This window comes from Cornus florida, unplaced genomic scaffold, assembly GCF_030987335.1.
Source record: "Cornus florida cultivar Cherokee Brave unplaced genomic scaffold, ASM3098733v1 CherokeeBrave_3.0.0_Hap2_Chr05, whole genome shotgun sequence".
Classification (NCBI taxonomy): domain Eukaryota; kingdom Viridiplantae; phylum Streptophyta; class Magnoliopsida; order Cornales; family Cornaceae; genus Cornus; species Cornus florida.
Genome location: NW_026775575.1, coordinates 86,820,732 through 86,846,261, shown reverse-complemented (window position 1 = coordinate 86,846,261; position 25,530 = coordinate 86,820,732). Strand labels below are relative to the sequence as shown.

The 25,530-nt window shown below is 35.6% G+C and overlaps 2 protein-coding genes across 2 annotated transcripts; one reads left to right on the top strand and one right to left on the bottom strand.

Moving 5' to 3' along the window:
- The first annotated feature begins 3,009 nt into the window (after positions 1-3,009).
- Positions 3,010-8,561, top strand: LOC132307382 (uncharacterized). Its single transcript, XM_059805112.1, has 3 exons — positions 3,010-3,696; positions 5,683-6,725; positions 8,124-8,561. Exons 1-3 carry the CDS (start codon positions 3,376-3,378, stop codon positions 8,320-8,322), a joined length of 1,563 nt encoding a protein of 520 aa, XP_059661095.1. The 5' UTR covers positions 3,010-3,375; the 3' UTR covers positions 8,323-8,561.
- Positions 8,562-8,784: 223 nt separating this feature from the next.
- Positions 8,785-19,622, bottom strand: LOC132307381 (cell differentiation protein rcd1-like). Its single transcript, XM_059805111.1, has 9 exons — positions 19,295-19,622; positions 17,814-17,885; positions 15,551-15,640; positions 14,302-14,344; positions 12,530-12,636; positions 11,629-11,724; positions 10,277-10,467; positions 10,078-10,147; positions 8,785-9,149 (listed from the first exon to the last, which is right to left on the bottom strand). Exons 1-9 carry the CDS (start codon positions 19,472-19,474, stop codon positions 9,036-9,038), a joined length of 963 nt encoding a protein of 320 aa, XP_059661094.1. The 5' UTR covers positions 19,475-19,622; the 3' UTR covers positions 8,785-9,035.
- Between the last annotated feature and the right edge of the window lie 5,908 nt (positions 19,623-25,530).

The following is a 25,530-nucleotide window of genomic DNA, read 5'->3' as shown; positions in this document are numbered from 1 at the left end:
ACAAACCTTTGGATCTCTTGGCATTTGGATTATTTATTAGATAAGTTCCATTACACATTTAGGATATGGTACTCTCAGACTCGTATTCTAGAATTTTATTCTTGAGAATTTTTGGATGGGATGGGACAAATACACCTCTTAAAAGAGTGAAAGGATTTTATGAAGAAATGTTATACATTCCTAATTTCTTTAATATGGGAGGAGAATTTAATGATGGGTTTGGTTTTTTACACAATTGAATGTGAAAAAGAAAATATTGACATGTGCATTAAGGAAAAAAATCATCCCCAGTTAATCTCTCACTCGACGTGGTTCAGTGAGCATCTAACAGTGGTGATTAACGCCATCTCTCTAACATATTATTGTCATCGTTAAGTTAGTAAATAAAGAAAAAATTTTACTCAATTACATTTTATTTTACCATATGTACGAATTTTTATACATTATATTTTATATAAGGGTAAAGTACAAAGACATCCCCTCAGGTCTGAGGAAAGGACAAACAGAGGAAAGTTGGCTTGTTTTTGGACAAACACACCCCCTTGTGAAATTTGCCCTCCAAACAGAGCCTGAAATCAAGTGAAAAGTCCACTTTACCCTTCACTATTTTATTAAATTTAATTATAAAATATTTAAAACTTAAATGGCCAAAATACCCTTTTCATATATATATATATATATATATATATATATATATATATATATACAAACACCAACAACCAGTCACCACTGCCCCAATCTCCACCAACCCCCAACCTCCATAATCACCACCCATTAAAGAAGATGCCGAAAAGGAGCTTTGCCACTGCGACTTCCTCGACCTTGCCGGAGCTCAGCCTCGGTTTGGGCGGCGAACTCGGCCTCGGACAAGCCGGGTTTGACCGGGATTGACAGAGACGTTCCCCACGCCGGCGTCTTTGATTCTTGACAACGGTAGAGAGTTGATGTTTGAGCCTGCAGGGAAGATTTGAGGATGAGATTGGTGCCGCCACCACCACCACCCTCTTCCCCTCTCTCTCTATACACACGCATACACACACACACACATATATATCACCCCCTCATCTGTGCACATCACCATCCCCAATTCTCATCTTCGCACGGAAAGGGCTCTAATTGGACTCAAAACGGACAGCAGAAGCGATGTCCACTTCAGCCTCCTCGGCCTTGCAGACGGTCGCCGAATTGTGCTCATCTGAACCTTGTCGTCATCGGAGCTTGGTCCTCGTCGGATTGTTTCTGCTGGTCGGATTATTTCTGCTCGTCGGTCTCTTGTTGCTCGGTTTTTAAACTTCGCCACACTGTTAAGTCCGTGGCCGCATCTTCATCGGAGCTTGGTCCTCACCGGCAATTTCAGGGTTTCGCCGATACTTCTGGGTTTCGCCGCGACTGTCGCAGTCATCGCCGCCACCCCCACTGTCGTGGCCATCACCACAATCTCTCTCATATCTTCTTCCTCTCTCTCATCTTCACCTCATCTCTTCAACTATGGCCGCCCCTTCTTTTCCCCCTCTCTCTACCCCACCACCGCGGCCACAACCACCATCCATCTGATCTCCCTTCTCTCTGCTCTGGTGAATTGTATAACATCCACAGACGGGTTTGGGTTTGGTTTCGGGTTTGGGTTTAATCAAAGGGTATTTAAGTCAATTAAAATGTTAATTTTATTTGAAAGGGTAATAAGGTCAATTCACCATCTTCGGGGTTTCTTTGTCCATTTTTTAAACTTGAAGGGGTGTCATTGTCCAAAAACAGGCTAACTTTCCTCTACTTATCCTTTCCTCAAACCTCAGGGGGTGTCAATGTACTTTACCCTTTATATAATATATTATACAAAATATATTATTATACCATTCAACTTTACCTTTTGAATGTAATTAAAATACCTTTTTTACTTCTTCTTTTCTGTATCAGGAAAGTAATCGTTTTAACTATAGTAAGTCTTCTTTATTATTTTGTTGTTCCCTCTAACTAGTATATCATTTATTCTTCTTCGACTCCAAATCTTATCAAAAGTTGACTCCAAATCTTATCAAAAGTTGAAGGATCATTAGTATAGAAAGATTTACAAATTTATATTTGGAAAATGATTCTTGCACTGAATAGTTGCAGTGAATTGCTAAATCTAGTTTTTTAATTGGTCAATTATGCAACAAATAAGGAAATAAAGTTCTCCACTTAGTTGTATATGGTATAAATAGCTAATTAAAAATTATTCGGTTAGGCAAAATTCAGTGCAAGTGTTCGGTGTGAGTATTACTTGATTGAAATAAAAATTCTTTTTTTAATTATTCTTTTCATCTGCATTGTTTTCTACAGTTATTTTTCTGTTTTGGGTCTGGTTTTTGTTTTTTTTTTTTATAAAATTTTTGGTTCTTTCTCTTAGGATGTTCAAATTTTAATCAACTGGAGAGGTTTATTAAGGCTGAAGTCTTCAGCCCATTTACCATATAGTTGAGTACGAGAGGTCACAAAATCTTGAAATAAAGAAAAGAAGAAAAAGGAAAGAAAGTGACATAACTTTGTAAATAAAAATAATTGTAGCGTGACTTAAGAAGAATTTTTTTTTTACTATTTTAAGAAAATTAAAGGAATTTAAAGAGAGAAAAAGAAAATAAGGAAAAATTAAAGAAAATTTTAAGTGGGCACTATATATTAAATATAAATTTTAATAATTTTAATATATATATATATATATATATATATATATATATATATGTATAACTAAGAAAATGACTATAATAATATAGTGGGCAGGCGGGGCATATAAATTGAAAAAGAGTAATTATACTTACATCGATTTGTTATACCAAATTATTGTACCGAGTGTTTCTAATTAATTATTTATGCATGGTACATGTAAGTGGAGAGTCTCAGTTCTTTATTTTAATTCAAAAATTTTTTCTTTCTTTTTGTGTGCAGTTACATCCTGATAATTATGACTTAAAAGTTATATAGAATTAAATTAACCCAAATAAATATATATTGTATGGATCATACATAATTTACTTTATTTCTAATTTCTCTATTGCAATTTGCCCTATTGTTTTAGTGCTCCTACAATACATATTACAGTAACATTTTCATTTTTCAATTTGCCGTATTGCGATGTAACTTTAACTCCCTCCTGATCAAGCCAAACACAGCACTAGAAACGAGTTCGACCTCACTTGTGTAATTAAAACATGAACAATTCATTCAATCCCAGTCGTAAAAATAGTAAATTCGATGCAGCAAATCGTGAAGGATTGATGGCCTCAACCACAGTAGATACACATCAACACATTTATACACGATAGATATGGAGAAAAACCCTAACTCTCGTTTTCAGTAGATGTAAGAATCAAATTCAGGGGAAACTCCAACAATCGAAACATGGCGTTCGAAGTCCCGACGGATCTGATCCGCCAAGTCCAGATCTCGCTTCGCGAAGACGCCGGACTCTCCTCCTACGACCCACAAGACCCGACCCTCCCTGCCCTCCCATCGCTCGCCGGATCGATCGCAGGATTCGACCCGTCGCCTCCGGACCTCCGGTGCAAGAATTGCAAAGGAAGGCTTGTCAGAGGGTTACAATCGGTGATTTGTGTGTACTGTGGCAATCAACAACTGAAAGAGGTCACTCCTGATCCAATCGCCTTCAAATCGACTTTTGGGTATCGATGGTTACTTCAATCTTTGGACTTGGATGAATCGGTTAGTCTCTTCTCTGTATCATGTTCTACGTTAGTTACATTTTTTTTTTATATGTATATACTCTTATGTATAATTCTAGTTGTGCATATGTTAAGTGTATGTATTACATTCTTGTACATATACTCATGAGAGAGAGGGATTCATTTATTGCACCCAAATGTAGTTGTGTCTAAGCGTATGAATTGGGGTTGCTCCATGGAAATTTTGCAGTTTAGGGACTAACAATCAAAAATGGAAATAAATCGTGTGAAAATGTACAAATTTGCATTGTGATGTAAAAAAAAAAAGAAAAAAAGAATGGTGCATTGTCATTATTGTACATAATTTACCTCTCAGAATGCCCTGTTGTGCATACAGAAATATATTTGCACATGTCGAGATCTAATCATAAATTAGAGTATCCATAACATCCTCCTACCTTCAGAATTGCTATGCCCTATCCCTTCTTAATGTACTTGTCCACAAGCCACTCAGTTATCGCATTTTCTTGCTCGGGAGCAGTGGGCTTCTATCTTTTCCAACCATCTCTATGATCTGCGTGAGGTGAAGACAACAAAGTCTTTTTGGCCTCAACAAAAGTCTAGTGTATTTATTTAAATTATTTATATAGTCCTAAACCCAGTTGGATAAATATTACAAGTTTTTACCCAATAGTGTCTAACAAGAATGTTTCTAAACAAAAGACGATTTTAAAATAGAAACCTAATCATTAGGGTCTGTTTGGTTAGTTAAAAATTGATGATGGAAAGTGAAAGAAAAGAAAGTGAAGTGAAAGAAAAGAAAATTAGTTTTCTATTATTCATTTGGTTAGCAAGAATTTTTTTGAAGAAACTTGTGAGAAAATATTGTTTAATTAGTTTGGATAGCAAGAGAGTGAAAGGAAAATGATTTTACATGTCAAAATTTTCCTTATGAATTTAATAGTAAAATAATAATAATAATAATATATACAATTAAATAATAATAATAATAGTAGTAAAATAATATATACAATTAAATTACCCTTATGAATTTAATAATAAAATAATAATAATAATAATAGTAATAAAATAATATATACAATTGGATTTATTAATAAATATATGTCCTAATGTCCAGTATTTGGTATTTGTCTATTTATAGTTATTATTATTATTTTTTATTGTTTTGGGAAGTTTACATTATATATTAGGACTCTGCTATTAGATTAGTTTATTTTGTTTTGTAAGTGTAGCGAAGAATTTTAAATTTGAAGAGTAAGAGAGTTGTAACCAAATTAGGAGTATTAATTTGGGTAAGAAAACTCTACTTTTGTGAGTTTGAAGAAGAACAAAGAGAAATAACTTACAAGGTATAAGAGGAAACTAATATATAATGATACAACTTTCACGCGAAACTAAAATTTTACACGTGTTTTATGGAGGAAACATTTTGAGGAAAATCAAGCAGTTGCGGGAATATTATTTTCCTGAAAACTTTCATTTTCACGCTAATCAAACTACTAAATTTTTAAAATTTTCTATTTCTTTTCCTTTCTCGCTGGCTTACGCTACCAAACTAACCCTTATAGAAAATTGAGACATAATTTCCTGCATGAACACGGTGGTGGTGTCGATGTTGAAGTTTTTAGTTGGTATGTCGATTTGATGTTTTCTACGATGATGATTTCCACTACAAATATTTTCATGATTCTATTGGGATGGTTCTACCCCTTGATATGGGAGACGTTGTATGCCTTAAAGGGTGACACTATGTTTATGCCACCTTCCTTTTTCTTTTCTTTTTTAATGCAATGGGATTCCATGAGTACATGGGGAGGGGGATGTGTGCATCAAACAGTGGAGGATATATAGCTCTTCTTGAAACCAAATTAGAAACTTATAATTATACATCAATACATTATTCGTTTGGCCATTTTATTTATTTATTTATTTATTTAAATTTGTGCATTTTATCTTGCATTTTTGGTTAGACGACGAGTAAAATCAGCTTCTTCATTTCTTGCAGGAGACTATAGGACCGCCCATTGAAGGAAATGAATCAAACAGAGGAAAAAGTTCAGGCAAAGATGAAATTTCATTGTCTGATCTCTTAAATTTACAGATAATATGGCCAGCTGAGTCAGAGAAACCTGGAACTAGTTTTACAAACAAGGTACTTGTACAGGACCAAAGTTCTTTGAACTTGACTGGAGCTGACGTGGACAACTTTTTTCCAGAACCAAGACAAGATACTGTTTCTAATGCAACAGAAAAACAGCCAGTGAAAATTGAGCAGTTTGATAATATAAAGGCTAGTACATTTGTGGATCAAGAAAATATCAGCTTATTTCTAAATGCTCAGCCATCTGAGACAGCTGTCAGATCTCATGAAGATGTAAAGGGTGAGCAGTTTTCTGGTTGGGCGGATTTTCAGTCTGCTGGTTCAGGAAATCAGCATGAAGGTTCAAAATCATTTGACCCTTTCGAAGGTTCCACAATTGATCTTTCCTCCCACATGGACTCAGTCTTTGGAACTGGGAAAGATTTAAAAGATGGAAAACCTGGGAATGATTCACATGCCTTTTCTTCAGTGACTAATGACTTGATTCAAGATGATGTTTGGAATAATCTCAACTCTACGGTGTCTCATCAGGCTGAGCAATTTGATGCAACCATGAAAGCTGAGGGTAGTGTCACAGCTGATAATTTAAACAATCCTTCTAGCAGTGGTGATTGGTTACAGGATGATCAATGGCAAACCAGCAGCACAAATGCACCGGGGAATAAGGCACTCAGTAAAGAGGGTGATTCATTTGATGGGTGGAATGATTTTGCAAGCTTGACTAGTGCACAAGATTCTTCTAAGGATTCCTCGAATCGAAGTGATAATCACACTGCCCCCTTCGATGAACAAACATCGGAAATAAATTTGTCCAGCTCAACCAACAATTTTCAAGAAATGGATTTTGGTAGCTTTTCACAACCAGATCTCTTTTCCGGATCATCTAGCAATCAAATTGGTAATGGAGAAGTGAATAAATTGCAGTTAAAGGTTCCTGCTTCAGACAGGTGAGTTTGCTTGGGTTACCTGTTTCTTGTAAAATGTCATTGTCAATTTATTTAAACAGGGTCACATTGATCAACATATGACTGACCTTGACCAAATCACATTAGGGTAAAAGCTAGCTAGGAGAAGGGCAATACCAAAACTAATGTGTGTTATGATAGGAAGGGTAGATATGGTACATGGTCTCGTGTACATATATCGGGTGCAGGTATGTATTCAAGCGTCGGACATGTTAAATTCCCGAACAGAAGGACTCATGGAGTCATGGACATTGCTAAATATTCTTATTATTTAATATTTTTTTAAAGTAAACTAATGTCTTCATGTAATATAGTTTCTATATAGGCATTTCATGAAACGAGTCTCACTCTAGTGACACGATATTGTCCACTTTTGGCTCCCCTGGACCAAAGATTTCTTAGGAGGTCACCCAGTACTACTCCAGGTTAAGCACACTTAACTCCAGATTACTGATAGGTTCACGGCCATCATGACTTTAAAACGCGTTGTGTCATAGAAGGGTGATGAACCTACATATAGCGCACTCACTCTTCCACACCCGGGCGATGTGGGAATTGTGAGCACATGTAGCTCGCACCAGAGCCTTACCTCTCACAGGCCTACTCTCGCCCACTGAGCTTAACAATTCCATCCCCCTTGGGAGCCCGACGTCCCCGTCGGTACACTTCTGGCTGGGTTAAGCTCTGATACTATTTGTAACGTCCCTCATCCTACCGACACAATATTGTCCACTTTTGGCTCTCTCGGATTATAGACTTTCCAGGAGGTCACCAATCCTGGTACTACTCTAGGTTAAGCACGGTTAACTCTAGAGTTCTGGTAGGTTCACGACCATCATGGCTTTAAAACATGTTGTGTCATAGAAGGGTAATCAGTCTACATATAGCACTTTCACTCTTCCACACCCAGGCGATGTGGGAATTGTGAGCACACATAGCTTGCACCAGAGTCTTGCCTCTCACAAGCCTGCTCCCGCCCACTGAGCGTCACAGTTCATTTGTTCAAGTAATATTGTAATAAAATTAGTTACTCAATGTGTTTTTTTAGGTGCCTGTCCAACCAAAGGTGTTGGACACTTGTCCTATATTAGTGCCCATTATTGTCCCCCCGACATGGATGCCTTGCCCACGTTTTGAAGAGTCCATGTAAATGGATTCTCTTTTCAGTCTCTCGTTTTGCTATATTGGTTCTTTAGAAGCCTTTCAAACCTTCTGCTTCATATTGATTTGGATGTGTTTCATTGGTTTGCAGCAGTTTTCCAGTGAACTGCCTGCATCTCAAATTGTGCTGCTGATTATACTAATGTGGTAGATTATATGTTATGACATTTTCAATGTATGCTCATCAACCTTTTCTTATATCTACTCGTACTTGTTTAGGATGGCTGATACAAAAAATGAAGTTGGAGAAAATGTTGGACAAGCTGCGAAAGATGGAGATGTTCCCAGTGCAACCACACAGACAAAGGATGATGCAGAGAATCTGTTTTCACAGATGCATGATCTTTCTTTCATGCTCAAGAACAATCTCTCAGTCCCCTCAAAGTCAGATGGTCTGTCTTCATTTTCACAAGATTAAGACCATTTTTTGTGTCATTGAGCTTTTGTTCATTACTATCCCATTTCTAGTTCCAGTAGTTCCGAACTGCATTCCTTAATGACCTAAATGGGTAATGGATTTTGATATCCTACATGTAGTGTCTGATGCCCCTTCCATGGATCGTAAAGGAAATATTATGAAATTGGGTGAAGTAATGATTGGTTGTGCATTGCAAGTTTTTTCTGATGGATTATTGAAAATTCTAACTTTTTTACTCCCATCTAGTCTTATCTTTGGCTTTACAATGTTGGCACGGTCTTAGCAGGATTTTTTATGCTCCTTTTAGTGATATGCTCATCGCCTCTACAAAGCAGAACTTTCTCATTGAAGAACCAACCCTATTTGTCCTCATGAATTCCCCATTAGAATTTGGTGTTCAGCAAAATATAATTAAATTATTAAAAGATTACCAGCCGAGAATATCATGCATTCTGAACAAAGTTGTTCGAAAAGAATACGACTGCAGAGTCAGAGTAGCTTAAATTTACCTTTACCTCTTCTTATTTTTCTCATTAGGATAAAGTAGAAGGTACTGGTTTAGTCGTACATCAGCTGAAAGCTTCTTAAACAAGCAGTAGTTCCATGATATACACAACAGTACTACAGGATTCATTTCCTAACTATGCTCAAACGGTAGGTTGTTTCAACTGATATCCCGGACAAAGTACAAAACATAGTTGCACCTCCGCTGTCTAGCCTCTGGTGAAGTGGCCTGATGCATCCCCAGCTACTTCTGGTCTGGGACGGGGTCCTGCCATGACATTGTAAAATAATTGTTGAAGATATCTCTTGGTTATTTGGTCTTCCTGCAAAGGCACATACAACATAAGAAATCTGGAAAATGGTAAGATTCAAGATCATCAACAAAACTAACTAGTAAAAGAATTCCACCTTGTTGACTATGAACCTTGAATGCTATTTATTAATAAATAAATAGAGGAAAAATAAAATTGACGCCTTTACCACTATAAAGGACAGGGGTCTGTTCACCTTTGGAAAGTTATCTACTTAAGTACCCTACAACCCCTTAATCATGTCCTACCTTCCATCAAGCACCCTATCCAATTCTTTCACTTAATTATATGCTCCATTTTTTGAAAAGATGATAAAAGAGCACTTTCATGGCCCCAGACCCAAACAGCTTTTGTTCCTATCATAGCAAATTTTCAAAGAATAATAAGAAAACAACACATTTTAATATCTCATGCGTATAATTAGACAAGAGTTATTTTGGATTGATTCATTATGTATTGTGTGCGATTTGATTAATGTTTGAATTGCTCAGAAGATATGCTGCCCCACTAAAACTGGAAACATATTTTTAGCTTCTAAACTAGCATTCTTTCACTACAAAGGGTGAGCCAAGTGGTATCTCCTCAAAATTTCAAAATAGAAGGTTCATAGTTCAAGTTACTACAGAGGCAAATTGTGCGTGTTATTTGTCAAGGAAAAGGGGAAAAAAATGAAGATATAGTGTTCGTTTGAAGGACAGCTTTAAATATCCTAGTTGTCCAATATATCTAGGCTGAAGAGAGGAATCGAAGAAAAATTTCTAAATTCTGGGAAGACTTAGAAAGGCTTAAAGGCATATGTGCATGCAAGCAAAAGGTGTGCATGTATGTGCGTCTAAATTTCTGTACGACTGAGTTCTGCAAGCACTCCACCAAGCTTTTCTACTTTTTTTTTTCTTTCCCTACTGCTAATCTATCACACCAAGATGGTTAATGAACTTACACAAAGGATGTTGATGAATGTAGTATCTCTTAACCTTGCAGGAAAGTTACGCCTTAATGCATCACAGGCCCTGCATTTAAAATCCGAGGATCAAGACCTCCTCACCAGATGCTCAACCAGTACGGTGGTTGCAACCAAATTTTAGAGAAACCAATATTGTCAATCTGAGTGTGGCGGTAGTGAGATTCACAACACTAACCTTGGGAATTCTGACAGCCTAAGATAACAACGAATAATATTTTTTTGCAGCCGAGTAGAAGGTTTTTCAGCAAGTTTCTCCATCATGCCTTCCAAAACTTGTGCCACTGCATAAAAACGCTCTGCAAAGGAACAGCAATATGATAGCCCCTCCTCTTGCAGAAGAATTTTTGCTACTATGAAGGTTGCAACCTGTGAAATCAAAAGATATTTATAAGAATTAATAGTCTTGAAAGCATTATGAGATACAAAGAGAATTTCATCGAATATATATATATATATATATATATATATATATATATATATATATATTGTAAGCGGCATAAAACTCAGCCCGCAAGATTATTTGCTAGAATTTAGAAACTCATATTCTTCTCTCTCCCCCCCTCCAGCTACCAAATGGAGCATTCTCGTATGCTTCACGGGAACCTACACATATTAGTACAGTAGACTGGGTCCCTGACTCCTGGCCAGAACCACACAAGCAAGTTTTTTTGCATGTGGCTTGTCCCATTTCCAGATCATTATCTGAGGGAATAGGAAGCGCCTACCATGCAAAGCTTTCTTGAAGAGGCCCGTCCTTCATTTATATGTTGGGGCAAGGGCCGCAAAGCAAGCCCGAAGAAGTATAGGTTGGCACTTGGCTCCTAGCTCCATCTCAGCTGTCATCCTGCTTTCGAGGGGATGGTGTTGCCCCCTGTTTTTCATGGAAGGATTCATTTACTCTCAGTGTGTGGTGTATTTTAAGGATTCGGATTTCGGCTCCTAAAGTTAATTAGTATTCATGGAATTTTTTAGCAAAATAATATAGTAGAGAAAAGAGCTTCACGACTAAATCAAATCAAGAATGCATGGTAAATAAATCCTTGATGGTATGACGGTTTTAAAAAAATTAATTTAACGTTTCAGTTCTTTTTGTTAGTTAAATGTTTAATCTTATTTCTACTTAAGATCAATTCAATTTTGGACAAGGAGAATCATGAAGAATACAAAAGAAAAGATAACCATATCATGATAATACAAGTTGACGAGATCAAAATTATACTTTTCTAAACAATACAGAGCAGATATAGGGCAGTGGACGCTTCAGACACCTCTTCTCACTGATTCTACCACAGATCTTAAGTGTGCACGGACCAAACAATTATAAAGAGGATCTTCTTATCCTGACTATTATTAAGTGATGCTACTGTGTCATCCAACTTTGATCAAATTTAGTCTTAACTCATCTGTCTCTAGGTTCTTCTGTTGGCTACAAGGATCTTTGTAGCCTTAAAAAAAAATCACAATGTTAAAGAGTTACGAAAAAAATCTCACATGCTTGCATAAGATCAAAATATTGAGAGCACTCACTGTTTTTGATAGGTCATCTCCCCATTCCATGCAACGTAGGCACAGAGGAAATATTTCTGTTTCAAGAAGAAAATGAATTACTTGTGGATCATCAACCTGCAATATTAAAAACATACAGAGCTGAAGTTATTATCATAAAATAATGTGATATTCTGAGTACGTGTATAATTTTATATAGAGAGAGCACAAGAGCAGAGAGACTACAAAAGTGTGGTCTAATCAGAACAATTGATCACATTTAATATGTAGCTGTTCTGTCTGGTAAACTGCTGGAATGGCATTTAAAAGATAAAGGTAGAATTTGGATTTGATTCTTATTATCTGCTAAAAAGTTGGACAAAAAAAAAAAGGAAAAAAAAAAGAAAAAGAAAAAGGATGAGCAAGCTGCTGCATATGAGCAAAGCATTTATCTTCTCATGTGAGCATCTCTGTTACCATGCAGTACATACATACCTCTAATGCACTTGGCTACAAAATATAAATTAGATGCCAATGCGAAGGTGTAAGCATTGACTCCACCGTGATGGATTTATTTTAGTCATGGAAAGAAGAATGGAAGAAAATCAGAACTGAATTTACCGATGACACTGATTTATTTGACAGCTTGGTTACTGTGAAGAGCATGCGCCATGGGTGCACTTCAGTTAAAAGCCAAAAACACATGAAATATAGGTTCCTATCAGATTTTGTAGGGATTTTTTTTGAAAATAAAAATGCATATAATATATAGAATGCCTCTATTACTTGAAAGAGTATCTCATGCTCCGACAAGGACGCATATCCATTTAATTGATGTTTTAAAATATAAGTTCAAAATCAATGAATATAGCAAAATGTATGGAAGGACATGGGATCTGTTATATCAAGATATTAAGAATAAATATTAAGATGTAATAAGCACCTTCACTAGGGCACCAATGACACCCAAGCTGGTAAGCCTCAAAAACTCGAACGGCTTTTCAGATTCCTTGAAATTAAGAAAAGGATACAGATATATAGGTATCTTAGCTGCAAGAGATAAAATCCAGTTAGAACAGCCACTTCGAATTCACTAGAAGCAATAGACAACTCTGTGAAAAAAACTTGCGCTCCATCCATTTCAGCGTAGAACATTTTCATTGTAATTAAAACATTTTCCATGTAAAACCTTTATCATTAAAATTAATTTTTTCTTCTCATTTTTCAACTTTTTGGCTTACATCCACAAAATATTCTCTGTACACAAATGACACCAAATTCATCCCAAAACATAAATGACAAACTTAATCACTTCTTTAAAATTTCCAAATCAACAACATAATAATAATAATAAAAAACCAATGCAAAGATGAACCCCAATTGAAACTGGAAAACACAATTAAAATTAAAGATAGCGCTAGAGCTTTTAAATAATACAAAGAAAGCAGTAAAAGAGAGGAGTTGACACTCATTAATTGAGAACGCGTGTAATGGCACAACAGAAGTGGATCAAGGGTGACAAGCTGATGTTGAGAGAGAGACAGATCGGGAATAGAGTGAGAAGGTTCAGACACAGGAGATGTGTGGTGTGACAGTGGCAGTGGATCAACATGCATGGGTAAGCCATAAGAGAGAGCTGAGAGGAGAGAGATTGAGTGCGAGAGAAAGGCGTGAGAATTTGTTAGATAGAGTTTGAGTACGGAAGGAGTCAATATGAGAAAGTCCTTGTCTAGAGCGAGCACGTAAAATGACTTAAGGCTAAAATGATTTTTTTTAAAAACACATAGGAGAATAGGAAGGATGATTTCCCATACAACCTAACTTCCCATAAATTTTCCTACAAAAATCACAGGAAATTTTTGATTTCTTGATAAAGTTTCATGAATTTATAGTAATGCTACTGCTGCTTCTTCGTCTTCTTTTTACATTCTTAAATTTATTTTCATGCTAATAAAATGCATGTTGGAAATTTTATTCATCACTTCACTTTCTTTTACTTTCACATCCTGTAATTAATTTTCATTTAATACCCTAAGCAACCAAACAATGGAAAATATTTTTGAGAAAATGTTTTACATTTTAGCAAACAGAGCATTAGTTGAAAAAAAAAAAAAAAAACCTCCACACATCTTTGTATGAAAAAGTTAAAATTTGTTGCAGGAATTAAGAATCATAATATAAGATTCGACTTGCAAATCAATAAAACCTCATTGACTACTTGGGCAACGAAAGCATGATTTTAAGGTTATAGTTTGTTCATTTGCTCCTAATATTTTGTTATTAAGTAATAATGAATAAATAAATCTCTTGAACATACAAATTCTTACTCCTAAAGGACAGTCCTAGACACAGACATGCCATATAGCATGGTAATGCAAAAATTCATATCTAGAACTACCTTTAAACATATAAGTATGTCAAATGATTCAAAAAGGTAAGATTTTGTGCTCCATCAGTATTTTCAGATTCAATGCTTTATGGGATCCTTTTTAATAAGTATCTCCTGCAATAGCATGATAAGAATTATACATGAAATGAGAAAGAAAAACAAGCAAAATTGAGTGATACATACATCTTTGTTCCTTGTTGCAAAAATAATGCAATTACACCGAGTCCACCTAGATACTTAAATATATTTTTGAAGTACATATATTAAATATAGATATTGCTTGTAAATGTTTAGCAGGTTTCAACTTGCTAGATCCAAGGAATTACCTTTGATAAATGGCATCTTTGTTTCTTGGTGAGAAGCTACACACTGTCATAAAATAAATAAGACAATATGAAAAAAGGGAGAAAAGCAGTTAGATTTCAGATTGACAGACAGTAAAAACCATCCACCTGTATTGGATGTGAAAACAGAATGCAAAAGTATCACGATAATCTGAAATAATAGGACATGTTCCTGTAAGATTATACAATATGCTTTTATCTTGACGCACAGTTTAGATCTCTATTACTCCCAAAATCTTTGAGGAAAAGTTTGACCACATAAATTTTCTCCACTATGAGCATGTGGCAAACTTATTCAATGATTTTCTTGTCTAATGCATAATTATATTACTGTATTAATAGAGAACTTCTGCAACACAATCTTCATCGGGCCTCATTTTTTCCTCTTGAATAGGTTAGAATAAATATTATAGTTAATATGCACAGCCAAAAAGCCTCAAATCTAATTGCAGCATTGCTACTCTCCTAATTCAAATAAAAATAAACTACATATATACTGGTCCACAATAGAGAGAGAGAGACAATATGGTCAAAGTAAACATGGTGTAAATTCATACATATGAGAGAGAATCCCATCTATCCAAAAGAAACTCTCATTGTAGGATGGAGGGGGAGTGACAAATCTTAACGTCTGTAAAATTCTCAAAGTCAAGAGAATATATTTATTACTGTCCCCTAGTAATTAATTCATTTCAAAACAGACAAGCCTAATGTCAATCCCAAATCTACCACGTTGCCAATACAGGTTTGCGTGTCTGGATGTCCCTCCCAGTGATTTCATGCTACCTCTAAAGTTACTTCATAGATGTTGTTTAAGCCCTAGCATGAATGGAATCACAATTGTCTTTCCGCATTTCCTTGTTAATTCTAGCTTCAACATACTTGTACACGTCCTGAAATTTAATTTTTACAAGCATACTTCTTAGTGAATAGTTGTATCATAGATTAGATGATATCTGAAGAGAGTATCTACAAAAGTAAAATGACTTCAATAAGAGCATGTATGAGAATGTAGCATCGAAGTCCAAGCGGATCCCTCAGGCAACCTGCTTTAACTTGAAAAAGGTAAAATGAACAAATACATGTGGCCAATATTTTCCTTGAACATAGAAAAAAAAGCCATGGCCAACTCAAAATTCCAAACAAATTCCTATAATTATAACATTTATCATAAAAAAATAACAGAAGATTGATAAGAGTGACAATAAGAATAACAGAAATAATGATCGACCTGAAGTAGAGCAAGAGCATCACAAACTCGATTAGAATCTCGTGTAGTAAGCTTTGATGGTATTAACAACTTGTATACATCTAATACTTCCTGAAATAGAGAGAATACATCAGGCATTCAACATCAATATGAGTTCAAAAGTAAGGTGTAATGACCCCTAAAAGAGTAAAAGGTAGTGCTAAGAGAATTTCATTTTGTGATTAAATCATCAACAAATATAATCTAAAAAAGTAAAATCAGGTCGGGGGTCATCAGCTTCAATGGGTAGAAGATCTGGTGATGTGACTGAGAGAAAATAAAGTGAAGCGCAGTGGTGGTAGAAAGGTGGTTTCAGATTTTGTGGGAATAGATAGAGGGTGTACAGATGGACAGTGGTGAAGGAGACTGGTCTTATATTTGAATATGAAATACATAGCTCTTTTTCTCTTCATTCATTTTTATACTCCTCTATTCTCAATGTACTATATTTAGGCATCAGACAAAACTTTTGAATTACTGAAGCTTTAAATGCCAAAATGTTTTTAATCATTGTCTAAGACCACAAGATACACTTACTTTCTGCAACAAATAAAGAAAAAAAGCATCATGTCGCACTCGGGGCTGCAAGAGTCAACAATGGAATTCATTGGGGGAGAGGTTTTCCACTAAACTTGCCAGAAGTCACAAAACTTGCCAGAAATGTAGCCAAAGTTGCTCTCTTTATGGTGGAGCTCGACAAAAACCACAAACCAGGCAAATAAACCATCAATCATCCTTGATAAGATTATGGAGGAAGGTGGTGCTGCTGCAACAGTGATAGGGAAGGTATGATGTTCTTAGTGAGAGGTAGTTGTTGATTTTGGAGCTACGAAGCACGGACATGGATATGGGATACATATACGACATGAACACGGTGATACAACAAACTTTCAAAAATTAGGATACAAGTAAGATAAATATACAACAATAAAATAATATATTAAATTTATATATATATATATAATTAACTTTTGACTAGTTTTTCATTACATTAGGAATGTAAATCTAATCACCAATATGTTCATATAAAAAGAGGCAAATAGATAAAGCAAAACGATAGAGAAAGAATTAAAAACCCTAACCCTAGAACTGAATGATCCAAATTAATACATATCTTGGTGGACACCAAATGTCCCTTCTTCTTGTTTACTCTGGATTTGGACTTTTAAGTCCCTTTTGTTTTATTTTTTCTTTTAAACAATGATTTTTTTACTATTACAATCAAACCCCCATATATTTATAAAAAATATTTCAAATTTGCCCAGTCATATCCCAGAAGCTTGTTGTATTTGATTTGAAATATATACATACACTTTAAAATTCCGGATGCTTCCCACATGTATTCGTATCGGATATATATCCAATACAACAATGACAACCCTGGGGAAGTGTCTGTGCTTCCTAGTTTTGAAGACAGTGAGGGAATCTTTTACGTTTAAAAAGTTCCCAATAAACTACATAGAAGGAGCTAACCACAAAAACATAATCATTCCATTTTTTGCTAATTTTTTTTTTTTGATAAGTACCATTTTTTGCTAAATTAATCCACTAATTCTCCAAGAAATGTCACATGATTCAAGTAATACATTTTGATAAAATAGAAATATAAAAATGGTTTTAATAAAGAATAAGGCTATCTCAATATTGTGGTTGCATTTTTGACCTGTGGCAAGAATTTCTACCTGTGGTTGAAATGTAATTAAACCAAAAAAAAAAAAAAAAAAAAAAAAAAAAAAAAAAAAAAAGAGATTTAAAAATGAAAAACAAAAAGAAAAACAAAAGGAAAAAGAAATAGAGAATGAATTTGCATCTCCACAAAATTTCACTCACAAGTGATATCAACCAGAAATATCAGATGCTATGAATTCCCTAATGTAAGATCCTAAAAGCCATTGTTTTGTAAGGCCTGACATTCTGGCTGTGCTCCTTGCTGGTTCAGCCTTGTTTCAGCTTATGCTGCTGTATTGGCTTTTGCCTTGTTTGTACAGTCTTTACATCAGTATACTCTTACCTTTCACCGTGAAAAAAGTCAGAAAAATCAAATTGTGAAAATGAAAAATGTCTGTTCCGGTCATTCTAAATTCTAAATTCTAAATTCTAATTATCTAATGATTTATTATTATAGGCTAAAAGTTGAATCTCAATGATAAAAAGGTTACACATTAAAAAGGATTAACCAAATTTCATTAAAAAATTATATAATTGTGAAGAAGCATTCTAGAAGAGTCAAGGCACACGGGCATACCTTTAAGAGTATATAAATGGTATTGAATGAATTCCACAACAGCAATGCCAAATCTCCAACTGTTTCTCTTTTCTGACCGAAAATAAATAAATAGTAACTAATTAAAATCAAGAACAAGCACACTTTAATATATAATGTTTTTAAATCAACATTATCAGGAGCATAAGGGAAAACTTGAGGGACTTAAACGCCGGATCAAGATCCTCTCCGGTCATGTTTTCTCACGTTTTCCCACAGTTCCCTTCAGCGGGTGAATTTCATCCCTATAAATGGTGAATTTCACCAATTTCATTGCTATAATGGTGAAATTTCACTTGCCTTACTTACAGGAGAAATTGTACCATTATTATTATTATTATTTTGATAAGTAAGATTTAAAAAAGAAAACGCTCAAAAGTGGAGTGAATCCCTAAGAAACAAAGAGGCCAAAAAGCGCCTCAAACCTTCAAAGAGGCCAAAAAAACAATAATCTCCTCTATAGATCTATAATCTCTCCCTGAGACCCAACAAAAAAGAGTATAAATAATAGATAACTTAAGCATAGAAATAGGTTTCTCCTTTCCATCAAAATATCTCCCATTTCTCTCGAGTCAAATGCACCACCAAATACAAAGGGCATAGCGCTCCAAGCATCCTGAATGAGAGCTCCTACTGAGAAACCTCTCCAAGCCTCAGTCAACCCTCTACAGGAATAAGGCATAACCCAATGGACCCCAAATAACCCAAGCATCAAATCCCAGCATTATAGTAGCAAAATTCACCAACAGTACGGAACCACAGGAAAAGTGACGAGAGGATTTTGATTCCTCAACGCCATGATCTTCATTTATGCAATTGAAGATTAAAAAAAGCACCAGGAGAAAAATACTTCCTGAAAAAAATCTGGGAAAGTAATATTAAATTCTACATAGTAGTGCATATTAGTAAAATGTGTTTGAGTAGATTAACACTTGTTTGATTTAGCAATTACAGTTCATACTTCATGTCTAGAAAAATCAATTGAGAACATAACAATCTGAAGTAAATCCACCAAAAAATCACTTATCGAAGTATGAGCATATAAACCTGTAAATTAAAGTTTACTGTAGCTATCAACTCATATAAGAGTATACAACGAACTACATTTTGGAAAAATAACTAGCAATCAAGCAGAGAGAGATCGATTGATATGGCAGAATGTACAGCAATCTAGGAGAAACCAGGACATTCTACCGTCCTCTAAAGAATTAATTAACCCAATCGAATATATATATATGTATAGACATATAATCATAATGGCTAATGGTATCAGAAAATGCAATAATCGTCATCGATAGGACGATGCCTCCGTTTCAATTGTTGAATTGACTGAGAAAAGTTACTCTTTCTCGAATTTTCTTTAAGTTTCCCACATTCTTTCCCGGAAACCAAACAGACACAAACAAGAGAACAAGCTTGCAAGAAACAGATAAGATTATATATATATATGTGTGTGTGTATACCTTATTAAGAAAAAAGAGAGCATCTTCTCTGTACTCAGACTCGCGAAGCAACAGTATCAAGTCATCGACCGAGGCCGATTTCAAGTCGGCCCTGATACGGTTTGTTGCGCCTCTGGAGGAACTCGGTCCAGCAGCAGCCCCCGAGGAGTCCACATTCAGCGACTCAGGCAGACTCGACATCTCTCCACTCGTACGGACCGATCGAACAAACAGATCTTTTCTCTCTCTAGTTTCTCGAGAAAATCGCTCTCTCTCTTTAGTTTCTCGGAATCTTTTCACTCTCTTGCTACGTCCTAATTCTGTTGGCGAAGCACAGAGGGGAAACGAAACAAAAGCTACTTGGTGCGTCTTGAGAGAGACTGCATTTATAGTGACTAAGATTGAGGGGGGTGTGGTTAGAGTCACCATAGGTGCCACACGATTTCTGTGCTACCGGGTTTGGTGATTGCACATGTTAGCCATGCGCGGTTTCGGTTACCGCATGCAAAGAAAAGACAAAACTTGAAAGATGCGTTAAAGAGAGGAAGGGAATGAGATTGTGACACGTGGTGAAGATTGGCTTGGGTTGTTCGGAGGTTCGTGAAACCGAGTCAAGAAAGTGTGTCCATCACGTGCACGGTACCCTAAGAAGATCGTGGACACTGTTTTACTTTTTAGTCTTCGAAAATGACACAATGTACGACGAAGTCCAGTGTGTCGTCAGGTTCTTTAGGTGCCTAAAAGACTACCCAACTTTTGACGTGTTATTTATTGGAACAATAGTGATAATATGTAACTGCCGTTAAAAAAATATAAAATAAAAACTAAAAAATGTAACAGTCGTCAAATTTATATATATATATAGATAAGCTTTAAAAAATTTAAATTTTTTCTTACAAATTTAAAAACTAAATTTTGAATATAAAAAAATATAAAATAAAAACTAAAAAATGTAACAGTCGTCAAATTTATATATATATATAGATAAGCTTTAAAAAATTTAAATTTTTTCTTACAAATTTAAAAACTAAATTTTGAATATTTAGATAAACTTCATCTTTATCTAAACAATGTCTTAATAAACTTTTAAAGTAATTTATAATGCTTGAGGGTTGGGTTTATTATAGGTAGATACAATTTAGACCCTTCTTAAACAATGATATTTAGGGCCGCAAATGAACCAAGTTATTCATGAATTGTTCGAACTTGGCTCATTAAGAGTTCGGCTCAGTCTTCGGTTAGTTCGTTTAGTAAATGAGCCAACCTTGAGCTCAATTTTCAAGCTCGTTTGTAAACGAGCCAAACTTGAATAACGCTAAGCTTGGCTTGTTAGGCTCGTGAATAACGCAAATACCCATTGTATTTTTATTATACATTTAAAATGTTTAGTCCATATAATACAAATAAGTTTCGCCCAACTCAAAATTTTAACTTATTGGCCAGATAAGATTCATCTCACCCATTAAATTAAAAATTCATCTCAACCGTTTGTTTTTGGAGATGTTAAGAGATTAGAATAAGCCTTAAAATGAAAACTAGAATAGTTGTATCATATCTTCAGCTCCACGGCAGAACCACATCATCAACCATCAATAAGCAACACATCTCTCTCTCAGACGAATCAACTCCACCACATAATACGCAGACAACCCCTCCACCGGCCACACAACTCTCTCTCTTAAATGGATCTCAAAGAACAAATTTGTAGAGACGTTAAAACCTTTTAAGATCTGATTTCTTCTTGAAAATTGGTTATGTATTTCTTTTTCTCCTTTTCTGGTTGGAGATTGAAGTGTGATTTCATGATAAAGACGACGGTGATATCTTGATTTCTTGAATCTATATGAAACCGAGCCCGAGCCCGAGCCCGAGCACCCCTTTGTAGATGACGAGCCGAGCCCGAATAACCTAAAGCTCGGCTCGGCTCGGCTCGGCTCGGCTCGGCTCAGTTCATTTGCAGCCCCAATGACATCCCAGTTAGAAATTGGGAAAAAAAATCATCTCCAGCCACTCTCTCACTGGTCCAGTGAGCATTTAACTGTGGTGATTAACGCCACCTTTCCAACATAGCTTTGTCATCGTCAAGTTAGCGTCATGCCAGCAAGTTAAGATATTTACTCAATTTTATTTTACCACATATACAAGTACCTTGAATCTATATGAAACCAAGCCGGGGCACCTTTCTGTAGATGATGAGCCAAGCCCGAACAACCCAAAGCTCGGCTCAGCTCAGTTTGTAACGATTCCAAAACTGATACTTTTTAAACAAAAAAAAAAATTCGGCATGACCTCCCCTAAAAATAGGCCTATCACAACCTGTTTAAATTCATTTTTAACCTATCATGGCTCAAATTCCGAATTCACGGCAATAGTAGATGATAATACACAATCAAATGACCTCAATAATACTTCAAACTAGTATTACTCTCCCCTTTCATCAATAAGGTTTACATGTTATCAAATTCACATCCAAAATATCATCTAATAACATAATTATATTACCTAACCATGGTTTTGAAAAATAAATACACATTACTACACTTTTGGGGCCTTACAAAAATGGGAGATATACAAAAGATACAAAATGAGCTCCAAGTCATCCTTAAGCTTGTGGAAGATCGGCATCCACTACCTCCTTACCGGTTCCTGGAAAATGTTAAATAAAATGGGGTGAGCATAAAGCTCAGTAGAGAGTGCCTAAGACGCACCTCTTGTAGCCCCGTGAATCCAAACAAAGCATAGGCCAATAGGAAGAGGGGTCATGCAAAATGAGGGAAACACATATTAAATTCCAATTCCAAACAATCATATGCAAAATGCCATGAATGCTATGATATGCGTGTCACTCCCCATTTCTCAGAAAACAACCATACTTTTCAAACTGTTAATATAACCCGCCCTTTGGTGACCCCGCAGCGACACGAGAGGAGGATTGGCTAGTGTTCCTGACCCTTGGTAACCCCGCGGCGTCATTATGGGGCCCAGCTAGCTCAAGCACGCTAGGGCGACTCCCTAGTCCCCTCTAGGCTATATTAACCTCCGGCTCTTTGGTACCCCCGCGGCGACCGGGTTTCTCAAAAAAAAACTTTTTCAACAAAGCTTTCCCGAAAATCCCTATTCTTTCATTTTTCAAAAGTCATTTCCATACGTGCAATCCCCAATGATGAATTCATGAATGCCACATACTTTCAATGTTGTAATATAAGGGATTTCTAACATTTGTCATGCCGTGACAATATCATAAAATGGGGAATTTAATACCACAATTTACCACACATGTTCACAACAATCAACTAGATATTTAGTATTATAATAAGCATGATAAATGAATCATTTATCACAATTTCCATACAATCCAACAAATACACATAGATACATGCTTCACATACATAATTAAATCATTTAAGGAGTAATCCATCTAAACTAAGCATGCTTATCACATAAGTCAACAAACACACATATATAAAATCTTTATATGCACCATTAAATCATTTTTAAAGCAATCAACCTTAAATCAAGCATGTTTGGCCAAAATTCTAGAGGAATAACTCACTAAGGTACAAGAAAAGTGTGAATTAGACACCTTTACCTCTAATTGAGCAAAAACCCCAATTTTCTTCACAAACCCTAGAAATGGGTCCTAAGATTCGAACTCCAAGGAGTGCACTAAATCTGAAATCGCTTGTATGGATGTGTAGAGCTTGACACGAGCTTCGTTTTGCCTCAAACGGCACTCAATTTCGATAAGAAATGAGATCAAGATCTTGTTTCAAAGTTTTGGAAATTAAAATGAAAGAAAAACAGAGAGGAAGAGGGGAAGAGAGAGGCGCACGGGAGAGAAGGAGAGAAATGAGACCATTTGTGGTCTCTTGGCCCTTAGTTGGTTTAATGGTAGGTCCCACCACCTTTTATTTTCTTTTTCCTTTAACTTTTTGCTTAAATTTGAGCCATAACACAACATAATACACATATTATATATACACCTATGCACATAAATACGCAGACATTACACAGTTTATTTATAACCCTAATGTGATACTTCTCGGATCTGAGACACGGGTTGATCAGGCCCAGGCCCAAACCCGAGGGAAATATCAAACAATTAAAGTATTTTAAACTGAACACAATGTAAAAATGAAATAATAAATAGAATAAAGCTCAAAGAAATATCAAATATAAAATCCTCCAAACGATAGTAAATAATGTTAATCCAGTTCTCCAAAACCTCTAAGAGTACAACTTGGGAATCCACCTAGTGGACCCCTAAATAAAAATCCCAATTGAACTGAATAACCGAAAATAAAACTAAACTAGAACATCGAGAGAAATCCTACGTAAGCAGATGAATAAAAGACTGTCTTCGACAAGCATGATCAAGCTTTAAGGCTGGAAATGTCCTGTACCTGAAAAGAATAAAAGAGTGGGTCAGGTTCACGAACAAGTTCTAATCTAACTGAAATCCATACAGTGACCCGATACGCAGATACACCCTAGATACCTCACAATATTTATCTAGTCCATACATATATATATCCACACTAAGGGATATTCACTGGACTACAATAGGGGTCTCAACCTGAATAGAAGGCAACATGCGAAAATGCACTCAAAGGTGGGCATGAGTACCTAGACCTAACAAGGTATACCTCAACCTACCATAACCAGCTACGCATCCACTGCATTTACGCACTCTAACCAACGAGCCTGAGACTCAAGCTTATCTCGTGGTACCATAACCATATATCTAAAATCCGTCCAAAACCAGAGTATGTCATTCAATTATTCATTGAGCTGACATACAATTTAAAATCCAGTTAATCATTCAACTTATTCAGTTGATATAACTTAACTACGAACAACCATTAATCCATGTGGTCACTCAACTTACTCAGTTGAGTTGACCTAAATATAAGTAGGATTCAAGTTTTACAATTCATTCCCTTATTCCAATAGGGTAGGTCTTAGCATTTTGAGCTAAACCATCTTAGTATGCCACCGTCCCATACCGATGCATACGATCCTTAACATCCATTTAAATTACATAATCTAAATAGCAGTTCAGCAACTTAAGTCCAAATCCATAATCCAGTTCCAAACCATAATCCAAGTAATTGCAGAATAGGGTAAAATATTTCAGCAGTTACAGTTTAAAACCATACTCCAGTTAATTGCATAATAATATATAATATTTTAACAATTAAATTCCAAAACCATAATCCAGTTCAAAACCGAAATCCAGTTAATTGCAGAACAGTAGGTGATATTACAGCAATTAAAACCCAAAGTCTAATCCAGTTCAAAACCATGTAAACTACAGAATTATAAAGAGTAGTTTAGCAACCAAAGTCCACAGCATGCATTGGTACAATTTAATAAATAACAGACCCTACGATGCATCCAAAACAAGATTTAAATCATGTTGCAACTCATTAAATTGCTGAATTAACACTAAGCAATTAATTTCCTTTCCAACTGGTAACAGCATGCGAAGTTGTTTAAATTTCACACTATTAACTCCATTAATTTAATGGACCACTCAGGCAATTAGAGGTCTTAATAACAACTTATTTTCAATAATTAAACCCTCTGCAAAGTCCCACAACTGACTGAAAAGAGCCAAACACCCAAACAGTTCTGAAAAACAAACTATAGAAAGCACAAAATGAGAGAACCTGCTCTCAAGACTTGGGAGTAGGCTCCATAAGGCATGGAGCCTTCTCTTTTAAATAAAAGAGCCTTCTCTTTTGGCATGGAGCCTTCTCTTTCAAATCCAGAGCCTTCTCTTTATCAAAGAGCCTTCTCTTTCAAATCCAGAGCCTTCTCTTTTATCAAAGAGCCTTCTCTTTCAAATCCAGAGCCTTCTTTTTTTATCAAAGAGCATTCTCTTCTAAATCCAGAGCCTTCTCTTTTATCAAAGAGCATTCTCTTTGCCTACTACGCATCTTCTGTTTCATCTCCGGCAACTTCCGATGATTCCGTTCATCTATGTTCAGGTCTCTAATGGTCTTAATAGTCTAATATATATCCAGTATCATCCCAGTCCCATTATTTAAACCAGTTTGCATTAATAAGAACCTTAGAACCCTTACCGATTTAACATGCTTAAGAATCAAACACTGTAACAGAACTTGCAAGAATCATAACTGAAATAATTCAACATATACAAATATTCAATTTAGCCTATACTAAGCATGCATAATTCAATTAATAATCCATTAAACCCTAAAGACTATCTAGGTGCACAGAACACAAGCCAA

Excerpts from the sequence above, each read along its gene's own strand:
- LOC132307382 (XM_059805112.1), top strand. The coding sequence starts at position 3,376 with ATGGCGTTCGAAGTCCCGACGGATCTGATCCGCCAAGTCCAGATCTCG. Across the intron at positions 3,697-5,682 it reads CTTTGGACTTGGATGAATCG|GAGACTATAGGACCGCCCAT; the intron begins GTTAGTCTCTTC and ends CATTTCTTGCAG. Across the intron at positions 6,726-8,123 it reads AAGGTTCCTGCTTCAGACAG|GATGGCTGATACAAAAAATG; the intron begins GTGAGTTTGCTT and ends GTACTTGTTTAG.
- LOC132307381 (XM_059805111.1), bottom strand. The coding sequence starts at position 19,474 with ATGTCGAGTCTGCCTGAGTCGCTGAATGTGGACTCCTCGGGGGCTGCT. Across the intron at positions 14,345-15,550 it reads ATGCTCTTGCTCTACTTCAG|TGTGTAGCTTCTCACCAAGA; the intron begins GTCGATCATTAT and ends ATTTTATGACAG. Across the intron at positions 12,637-14,301 it reads AAAGATGCCATTTATCAAAG|CTAAGATACCTATATATCTG; the intron begins GTAATTCCTTGG and ends TATCTCTTGCAG.